Here is an 11,651-nt window from a genome sequence, read left to right as displayed (position 1 = left end):
TATAACAACATAACCTAAAATAAATACTAATAATATTCCAACAATTTCAATGAATTGGCATACCTTCATATTCAAATTTTCCCGCCATATAACACTCAGTGATGGCGGACAAAATATCGGCCATATTGTTGCCTTGATTTAACACGGCGTTAGCACTTCTTATATATTTAGTATTCTGTGATTTAAATCCTCGCTACCACAGAACACCAAATATATAAGAAGTGCTAACGCCGAACTAAATAAAGGTGTAGGATTTCACGTATGCCTACTTATGCGTTTCGTCCCTGGCACACACACCGGACTCATCAGTGTGACTTTGGTATAATTGTGTGTGCCGTGTCACAGACGCTTGGGGAATTTATTATTACCGGGAGCCGCCGGGATTCGAACCCGGGACCTTTGTCGTATCTCGGTGCGTGAGTCTACCTCTTAACGTCTAGGCTACCGAATGCTGTGTATATATTGTTGCTATGTGGAGCTTTATGAGAAGCCGCCACATGACTCCCTCCCCAGTGACGGAGGAACGAAACTTATGCGTGTTACGAGGTCATCGGTGCAGCCGGGTGATTGCCGCCTAATCAGAGCTGCACTCGCGGCATCGTACGGACGGGGAATGCCACCTATTCACGTCCGGCATACCGCGGCAGACCAAGGAGCACGTATTGCACGTCATGGGAATGGGCGTCTAGAGTTTCGTTGGAAATTGCAGATATATGGGAGCTATGCATCGACCTTCTGCTTTCCAGGACACATCGTTAAGATGGCCATTCCCATCACGTCGGGCTTGCATGCTGTGACGACGGAAACACGAGGCTCGGCGTGCCATCGGCTCTAGTGTCCGATGGACACCCCAGTAGCCGTAACGTTGAGCGGGGCAGTGAGTCGCCTCTGCGCTCCAACGCCGCAGTTTTCCGCCATCACGTCGGGGTCACCAATGTAGGATTTCACGTATGCCTACTTATGCGTTTCGTCCCTGGCACACACACCGGACTCATCAGTGTGACTTTGGTATAATTGTGTGTGCCGTGTCACAGACGCTTGGAGAATTTATTATTACCGGGAGCCGCCGGGATTCGAACCCGGGACCTTTGTCGTATCTCGGTGCGTGAGTCTACCTCTTAACGTCTAGGCTACCGAATGCTGTGTATATATTGTTGCTATGTGGAGCTTTATGAGAAGCCGCCACAAAGGCAACAAATGGCCTATATTTTGTCCACCATCTTAGAGTGACCGACCCGTCGGGAAAATTTGAATATGAAACATGAATTCAATATACAACACAACTCTACACAATAAATAATTCATAATATAACTAAAACTACCAGCTTGATAAACTTATCAGTTATCACTAATGCAAAATTAATTTCGAAAAAATTACTCCTGGACCTCCATATAAAGTGACTTAATAAAACATAGTGGCTTAGTGACTGAATGAAATGGGCCTCACATTCTGAATAAATCCCAAAAATCAGGTAAATGGAGAATGTGAACAAAAAGCCGCCATATTTAGGCTCAGCCAATCAAAAACGAGACTAGGCTTGTCGCCACTGTGGTTTATAAAGTCACTGGAGAATCCTATCATCTAGATAGAATAGAGATTAGACGCTATGAGCTGTTATCGTGCTAGAAAAAAACGTGTCTAGTAGGCGGCGCTAATTCTATATTTAAAAAAAAATATTTATATTGGAAAAATTTTAAAATTCGACTTTATGTATAGATAAGACAAGGGATTAATAAAAAAAATTCATTCAATATCCTATTGCACAAGGTATCAAGGGAGATGTTGAAACCAACAGAGGAAACATAATTGTTTAATGTTTCCTCTGTGTTCATGCAGATATTGATGACATCTCCGGAAGGATATTGCAGACCTTTTTTATTTTTCAAATCAATGAAGGAATATAAACATAAACCGTGTTCGTCACTTTTTAAACAGTCTAAGCATTGTTCACAAACAATTTTTTGTTTCAAATAATATACATATCCTGCCATATAAATTATAATATATTTAGAGTATGGTGAAGATGGATATGCAGATATGCAAAAATTGTGAATACGGATCTGTTCACTACTCATGCTTAACTATGAAATATTATTCGTCAAAAGTCGACTGAGATTTACATCCAAAATGGCGGAGTTGTACCGCTTTAAGTCACGTGATGTCGTCTCCCCTCTTTTCTATCTCGATGAATCCTGACAATCCTGTACAGTAAACCACAGTGGCGTCAAGCGTGGTCTCGTTTTTGATTGGCTGAGCCTTAATATGGTAGCTTTCAGTTTAAATCCTCCATTTACCTGATTTTTGCGTATTTAAGTGTAAGGCCCATTTTATTAAGTTAGTGTAGCTTTCTTCACTTGAATAAATTCGTTCTATATACAATCAAATACTATCAGGCCCAATAATTTTGATGTATGTCAGTTCAGTTCAGTCACTTGTATTCTTAAGTTCTATGTCCCCATTCGCCATTTTTAGGCTCAATTTGAACGAATTGTCTATGTTTAAACTAAGATGCATAGAATACCTGGTGTGTTTACTGATTCGATTTTGTTTCAGACTTTTTGAGAGACCCACCTGTTGCTTTGGTGGTCTGCTTCACCAGAGAGCTGTAAGGTGGCGCTCTTTAAAATTTTTCGAATTCCCGCATCTGCCTGGTGCTGTTTAAAAAGGAAATACTGATTTTAGACACTGCAAACATTCACAATAAATTACAATTCAGTTCATATCGAATTTTTACTCAAATGAATGGAATATAATGACAGACCATAGAATATAAAATATATTTGTTCTATACTCAAAGTTCACGACAAGAGCGTAGAAATAGGGGGATACTGGGGTTGATTACACGGTGTTCCTAAATTGGAGATACAAATGAAAATGACAGATTTCCGGATCATTTTATGAAAAGAAGTCCTATAACATGAGTCCCCAAACATTTTGTTTTGAGATATATGTGTTAAAGTTTAAGTTATTTTCTCGTATAACCTTCCCTTCACAAGATATTTAATATGAATTGGCCATAAATATTCCAGTTTAAAGTTTTCACTATGTGATATGCTAATTTCGAATGCAAATCCACAGGGTGATATATTTTCTGGAAGGATGCCTGCTTCCTTCCTCCAAAACTATATTTTGGTGAATGGCTGTTAGTTTAGAAAAATGTAGAAAAAAACTCTGGTCCAATACTACACTTTTTGGTTTGTTATAGTTTTGTCGTATCTGCTATCGATTTCTAGAAAAATCTCTAGTAATCCTCAGGAAAATCCAAATTATTATAAAGATCCAGCTAGTAAGCTCTAATGAATGCATTAACTATAAGTTTTGGTAGTTATTTACCTAATCTGTAGCGAAGATTAATAAATATTTGATAAACTGTACGACACACTAGAAACAACCTGTATATTGAAAGCAAAGCGTTTGTGGGCTCATATTCATGAAACTTTTTTTTCTGAAAATTATCCAAGTAATTTCTCATTTTCCTTCGTAACTCTTATTTGAGAACAAGGTAAGAACAACCGAATTAGTAACAACAAAAATTATTTCGAGTAATTTGGTTCAAACTTCATTATCAAACTTCTTTTTCTAACATTACAGATATGAATAAAAGTTGTCGTCAAAAATTTTTTTTTCGATTATCCCTCCCCAAGAAAAAAAAGATCTACGCCCTTGGTTCACAAGTGTCGAGAATTGAGAGAAATGTCAAATGTAAACGATGTATGCGCCATCTGAAAAGCCCGCGATCCCTCGAAATCAAGTAGGTATAAATCCGAAAAATCTCCCGTTCTGTCTGAAAGTTTTACAGGTATAAGTAGACACACCAGGTATTCTATGCATCTTAGTTTAAACTATGTTTAATTAAGTCACTATAGAATCCTATACAGTGACTTAATAACCCTCACGTGGCTTCTACTCGCAGCGCTTTGCATACTATCAAAGAGAGAGATGTGTTGTGAAGGATGGATGGCAAAACATGCGAATTTACTATGGGATTAAGGCATTTTCAATTTTTTTTTTTGGAGAAATATAAATTTTTTTGCATGAGTTGATTATTCCAATAGCTAATTTTTTTAATGAAAAATATTGAGTTATTCGCGGATGAGAATAGTATTGAAATAGTCTAATAACGCTATGGGAATAACGCGATTCTAATTTTTTTTGAGAAAAATATTGAGATATTCGGATGAGAATAGTATTAGTAGTACTGTGTATGCGGATGATTCTGCATTTGTCACCAGTGACCGATCATTGAGTGTTCTTGAGCGGAAATGTAATTCGGAATTGTCTAATGTAATGGAATGGTGCAATGTTAATCAACTTTTCTTGAATTTATCCAAAACGTGTTACATGGTTTTTCACAATCCTCAGAAAACTGAAGATTTAAACATGAAGATAAGTAGTGGTGACATAATGTAGTGAGATCGCACTGTGTTTCCTTCTTGGGAATCATTGTTGATGACACCCTTACTTGGAAGTCCCATTGTGAAAAACTTGCGTCAAGAATAAATAGTGCGTGTTACCTCCTGCGCAGTCTAAAGGAAGGGTATTCTAGACCAAAATGATTTGATCGGCCTTTTTCATGCGCAAGTAATGTCAAGACTTAGGTATGGTGTCTGCTTTTGGGGAATATCTGCGGAGTCGGGCAGCGTATTTAGGGCACAGAAACGTGCTATTAGAGTGATGACTGGGGTTAACCGATTGACATCATGCCGAGACCTATTTAAAAAATAATGGGTATAATCATAATTTCGATACAAGATTTAGAAACGACCTCAGAATACCTACACATCGACTCTCGAAAACCCACAACTCTTTCCTTGTGATGTCTTTAAAAATTTATAATAAGATACCAGCCGATATACGACATATCTCGGATCTTTCGTTTCAGGAGAAAACTCAGTGAACTTATTGTCGGTCAATCCTTTTATAGCTTAGAGGAATTTTTTGCAGAAAAAGTTTGATATGAGGGTTTTGATTTTTAGAATTTTTTTTTTTTTTTGTGAACTAGGTACATGTTACTTTTTCCTTTTTGTTATGACTTTTTCTATACCTTGTTGGTCGATGGAAAATAAAGAGATTCTATTCTATTCTATTGAAAATGTTAAATGAATCAAATTTGAGAACTGTATGGAAGAGATTTTCATGTAACTAAAATTTCTTTCAGAAAAAGGTGAATTTCATTTAGTGTTTTCTGTAAGAATAGTAAGTTACGTAACAAGTCCGGAACATAGGTTTTATTGGACGAATAGACAAAATTCCAGAACGAGCGTAAGCGAGTACTGGAAGTCTGTGCGTCCAAAAAAAAACATTTTAGGGCGCGTTGCGTACAATATTTTTTCGGCAACCGTGTAGAATAACAAATCAATGAGATGACACATTTCTTTTATATACATTTTAATTCTTATTTGAATTAAACAAAACAGAAAATACGACATATTAGCAGAAACATTCTAATTCTTATTTATATTGAAATTCGAGCAATTATACTAATATTGAAGGGATTCATTTCGTTTTCTCGGTTGCTATGGTAATGATCAACTGCATTTATTAAAAATATACCAACCAAGATTTTCATATTCACAATGACACAAACGAAGTGATTCTTTTCTGGCCTAGTCCGAAAAATGCTAATTTCTCAGAGACAAAGCTTCCGGGAAGTGAGCACTTCCCGGACGGTTGCCGAAAATAGTAATTTACGTAACAAGTCCGGAAAATAGGGTTTTTTTGGACGAATAGACAAAATTCCAGGACGAGCGTAAGCAAGTCCTGGAAGTCTGTTAGTCCAAAAAAACCATTTTCGGGCGTGTTGCGTACAATATGTAGAATAACACTATCGCTGCTGCTTTCCATATTTTATTGTGATTGCTATCAAAAAACTTGCAAATTTTTGACAACTAATTTCATATGAACTGTCAGCCGTTATCTCGGTTGCTATGGATTCTATGATTCTTTTCCGGCCTAGTCCGGGAAGTACGTACTTTCCGGACTAGGCCGGGAAATGCTACTTTCTCAGAGAAAAAGCGTCCGGGAAGTGAGCACTTCCCGGACGGTTGCCGAAAAAATATTTTTTAATGTCTATTCCAGACTTTTTAGATAGTCCAGTATATGAATAATATTATGGATAATTAAATTTATATTCGATATAATGTAGCTACAAGTGTAACTGAACTTTGGGGAATTCAAAATTTGTGATAAATAAAAACACACAAGAAAATTTATGAAATTTTGTATCTGATGTCTTCAGAGAAAAATAGCCCTAATATTTTTGAGAAATAGACTGGGGATATAGTGAGTGTTATTGGGGAAGAAAGTGCTAAATTTTCCTATCAAAGGACAATTCAGCCTTACGTTCCAAAACTATACATCTTCCTTTACTCTGACGGTTTTAAAAAAAATACTGCAAATTTTTTACAACGGTTTATTATATTACCTTTTATCATCAAATATGCAAGCACATATGGAAAAAAAAACATATAATAAATATCAACATAAAAAAATTATGATTAATATCTTACGGAGAGATTCGAATCAGGGCTTCGAAACTTGAATAACATGGTCAAAAATTTATAACTCCGTATTTATAAAGGGTGGGAATTTGCTGTGTAGTATTCATTATTATTGTAGTAACACATATTCTCAATATCATAATTGACCATATTCACCGTCGCCATATTGTTTTGCGACAATACCAACTACCCAGTGTTCCCAACGGAGAAATTTTGAGTTTACTAGAAAAATACCATAGAGACTATTCTTCCACTGACTATTTCCAAAAATGAAGCGAAGCCTTCATTTATACACTCGGCCATAATTAATTTGTTCAGAAAACCACCTTTCACTAATGTTTTTATTTCCAAAAGGTGAAATTTTTGCAAAATATTGTCCCAAACAAGCCTATCTGACGTAGCAGCCAGAAAAGGTACACATAAACTTCACTTAGAAACTTTATATTGTGGAATTTTTCTAGTTAACTCAATATTTCTTCGTTGGGAACACTGGGTAGTTGGTATTGTCGCATAACAATATGGCGACGGTGAATATGGTCAATTGTATGACTCCTTCCTTCAAAACTTTGGTTGGCCTGCTTTCTCTAGTCTATGTTTCCTGTGACCTGGATTGCCAGCTATCTCACCATTGCTTTAGTGGTTATTTAATGGGGGTTTGTTGTCCCCTGGTGAACTTTGCCATTCTGTCTAAGCTCATTCTGTCCACATGATGGTTCCACTCTCTCCGCATCTTCCTTATCCATCTGACCACATCGTCCACTTGGCACTTCTCTCTTATAACAGAATTTCTCTGTCTGTCCGCCAGTTTGTATTCCGTTATTGTTCTTAGGGTCTTCCTTTTCAGTTGTTCGCAATATCCTCTTTGTTGTAGACGTTTCAGCTCTGGTCTCCGCTCCGTTGATAGTTTTCATTTTGAAATATAATAATTCACTTATATTCTATATTCCAGTTAAATATCGATTTTTGTAATATTAATCCTTACTAAGAAACAATTAACCACGCCACTGGAATGTTTACTGCACCTCTATTTGTCAATTTTGCGGGTTTGTTGTTTTTCTACCTCACTTTATCATATTACTGTTACAATTCATTACAATATAACTCCATTTACGTTTAAGGCCACTCCTATGTTTTTCTTCCTCTGAGATTTTTCAATCAAATGGACACGTTTTATGTCTTTTAAGGGTTTCTTTCACGCTTGAAACATACTCACATAAGTGACATTTATGTTCTTTTTTATTGAAATGGACAGAATCCATATTAACTTTGAGGTAAACTTACCGGTTGGCTGCATAATCACATAAGTAATTCTCTTATGTTCAAATGGACATAATCTTTATGCTTTTTGAAGTTATTTTTCTGATTGGCTGCAAACTCACATAAGTGACATTTATGTTCTCTTTTTATACAGATGGATAGAATCTATATGCTTTTTGAGGTTTTTCTTCTGATTGGCAGCAAACCTACATAAGTGACATTTATGTTCTTTTTTTCTTCAAATGGACAGAATCTATATGCCTTTTGAGGGCATGTTTTCGATTGGATGCATAATCACATAAGTGACATTTATGTTCTTTTTTATTCAAATGGACAGAATTTATATGATTTTTGAGGTCATGTTTCTGGTTGGCTGCATAATCACATAAGTGACATTTATGTTTTTTTTTATTCAAATGGACAGAATCAATATGCTTTTTGAGGTCATGTTTCTGGTTGGCTGCATAATCACATAAGTGACATTTATGTTCTTTTTTATTCAAATGGACAGAATCGATATGATTTTTGAGGTCTTTTTTTTGATAGGCTGCAAACTCACATAAGTGACATATATGTTCTTTTTTATTCAAATGGACAGAATCTATATGCTTTTTGAGGACATGTTTCTGATTGGCTGCATAATCACATAAGTGACATTTATGTTCTTTTTTATTCAAATGGACAGAATCTATATGCTTTTTGAGTTCATGTTTCTGGTTGGCTGCATAATCACATAAGTGACATTTATGTTCTTTTTTATTCAAATGGACAGAATCTATATGCTTTTTGAGGTCATGTTTATGGTTGGCTGCAAACTCACATAAGTGACATTTATGTTCTTTTTTATTCAAATGGACAGAATCTATATGCTTTTTGAGGTCATGTTTCTGGTTGGCTGCATAATCACATAAGTGACATTTATGTTCTTTTTTATTCAAATGGACAGAATCTATATGCTTTTTGAGGTCATGTTTCTGGTTGGCTGCATAATCACATAAGTGACATTTATGTTCTTTTTTATTCAAATGGACAGAATCTATATGCTTTTTGAGGTCATGTTTCTGGTTGGCTGCATAATCACATAAGTGACATTTATGTTCTTTTTTATTCAAATGGACAGAATCTATATGATTTTTGAGGTCTTTTTTTTGATAGGCTGCAAACTCACATAAGTGACATTTATGTTCTTTTTTATTCAAATGGACAGAATCTATATGCTTTTTGAGGTCATGTTTCTGGTTGGCTGCATAATCACATAAGTGACATTTATGTTCTTTTTTATTCAAATGGACAGAATCTATATGATTTTTGAGGTCATGTTTCTGGTTGGCTGCATAATCACATAAGTGACATTTATGTTCTTTTTTAATCAAATGGACAGAATTTATATGCTTTTTGAGGACATGTTTTTGATTGGCTGCAAACTCACATAAGTGACATTTATTGTCTTTTTTATTCAAATGAACAGAATCGATATGAATTTTGAGTTGAACTTTATGATTGGCTGCAAACTCACATAACTGACATTTATGTTCTTTTTTATTCAAATGGACAGAATCTATATGCTTTTTGAGGTAATGTTTCTGGTTGGCTGCATAATCACATAAGTGACATTTATGTTCTTTTTTATTCAAATGGACAGAATCTATATGCATTTTGAGGTTATTCTTTTGATTGGCTGCATAATCACATAAGTGACATTTATGTTCTTTTTTATTCAAATGGACAGAATCTATATGCTTTTTGAGGACATGTTTCTGATTAGATGCATAATCACATAAGTAACATTTATGTTCTTTTTTATTCAAATGGACAGAATCGATATGAATTTTGAGTTGAACTTTATGGTTGGCTGCATAATCATCTCTTTCATTCAAATGGACAGCATCTATATGCCCTTCGAGATTGATTTTCTGATTTAAAGCAAACTCCCCTTTTTCATATTCAATAGACGATCTTATTCCATTCTCATCAGTGTAATGCTGAACAATTTCCATGAATTCAGTCTTTTCATCAATATGCCCCCAATCAGTTGTGTCCTGAAAACTAGAACCAAAAAATAATTGTAACATTTTGATTTTCAATTATAAGAGGTTTGAAGAGAAAACAATTTCAACAAACACTGAAAATTTTCATTCGAAAGTGTTCTTCTACAAAATCGAATTTTCAAAAAGATATTTCAAAGGAATATTTCACAAAGTGTGACGTCTTCGTAAAAAGTATTGTTGCCAAACTACATTCATTTTCCTAGTTAGAGAATTTGAAAGAGAAATGTCAATATCACATAATAGAGTAATCAATAAGACTTTTATTCATAGACATTATTGAAATCTTCAAGATCTAATCTACACAATTTCAAATTAAATAAATTTTAATAATTAAAATTATTGCAAAATAGAGAAAATTATTATTAAATTTATTTATTTATTGATGGAAAATACACAATACAATGATGTGCATCTCACAGAGGCAATCAAGATGCCTGTTTGTGAGCTCGATTTAGATCAACCGTATTTGCACAATTCATAGCCAACAAGAATTAAACAATAACAAAAGCAGAAAAAGTAACAACAATTATCAAATACCAGCAAATGAAATAAAATTGCCTTGATAAAAAAAAATATACAAAAATCAATGAAACTCAGCCGCAAACCACCTCTTTAGTTTATTCTTCCTGAAATAACCATCATCCAAAACCCTGAGTTCATTTGGAAAAGAGTTGAAAACACCTATAGCTCTAACAATGCTACTTTTGGAACTTACAGTCCTGTATCTTATAGGTAATTGAATACTCTTGTTTCTAGTGACACTTCCTGATCTTAGAAATTCACTCTTAAGATTTCCGTAATTTTATCTCAGTGATTCCAGTAAAAACAATTTTTCAAGATTCAGGGGGAAGTCCCGAGCAACTTTGTTCTTATTAACAACTTTCAAGATTTTTTTTGTTGATTTTTCAAGAGGTTCAAACAATTTGAATAAGCTCTACCCCAAGCAAATTGAAACTAAATATTTTATATTATTCAAAACAAAAGAGATGGTCAATATATTCTGACATTAAAAGATTAAGACTAATAGGGAGTTGTCTTGTAAACATGATATGTGAAATCAATCGGATTGAAGGCAAAGATGTATATTGCAACAGTTTCGAGCTTACTTTGGACTCTTCCTCTGGCTAAGAAATGAACAAGACAAAATTAGAAAACGAAAACTACAAACAGAACTAATACCAAAACAGATCAGTGTAGAAATAATTAAAACTCTCAAAATCGTAAAAACACATCTACTTAACTGAAGAGACAATATACCAATTTCTTTCTAGAAATAACTTTTTTACAATGAAAAAAGTGAAAGTGAAAAAAGTTAAAATTTGACCTACATTATCAAGAAAAATTAATGAATGCTTACTCCAAGTCAAATGAGTTTCCTTTTTCATAGCTATCATCTTCTCCCATTTCCATCTTTACTCTGTGATTGGTAAGGGTACGCTTATCAACTTAGAACATTAATAAGAGGAATGGAAATCGCCTTGTAACTGAAGCATTTGTTTTGTTGCCAACATTCGTAGCTCCTTGTCTGACCGGCGTCTATGGCAGTGGCGTAACATATTTTGATTTATTTCGAAATAATCAATTGGTGCTCAAAAATAGTTTAGAGTGTGATTTATTTATGAAAATACTTTCGTAATTAGAAACGGTCAATGTTTTTCTCAGTTTTATGATTTAGCCATTGTGAAGTTAGGAAAAAAAGATTTCTGATAATTATTAAACATAAATAAGGATAAAATCTCTTTAGCTGTAAAAATTTCAATTTAACACTCAAATTATTATTTCCCATTTCTTAAGATGTGAAGGGCAGTCGGAATTCGCAGGAAATCTTTTTTTCTGTTGCATTTT

At 34.5% G+C, this 11,651-nt stretch overlaps 1 protein-coding gene across 1 annotated transcript; it reads right to left on the bottom strand.

Moving 5' to 3' along the window:
• Positions 1-7,797: 7,797 nt before the first annotated feature.
• On the bottom strand, positions 7,798-11,261 carry LOC123672366. Its single transcript, XM_045606460.1, has 4 exons — positions 11,164-11,261; positions 10,913-10,930; positions 9,536-9,804; positions 7,798-7,868 (listed from the first exon to the last, which is right to left on the bottom strand). Exons 1-4 carry the CDS (start codon positions 11,214-11,216, stop codon positions 7,798-7,800), a joined length of 411 nt encoding a protein of 136 aa, XP_045462416.1. The 5' UTR covers positions 11,217-11,261.
• Between the last annotated feature and the right edge of the window lie 390 nt (positions 11,262-11,651).

The sequence above is a fragment of the Harmonia axyridis genome, chromosome 1, assembly GCF_914767665.1.
Source record: "Harmonia axyridis chromosome 1, icHarAxyr1.1, whole genome shotgun sequence".
Lineage (NCBI taxonomy): Eukaryota > Metazoa > Arthropoda > Insecta > Coleoptera > Coccinellidae > Harmonia > Harmonia axyridis.
This window is presented reverse-complemented; position numbering and strand designations above follow the sequence as displayed.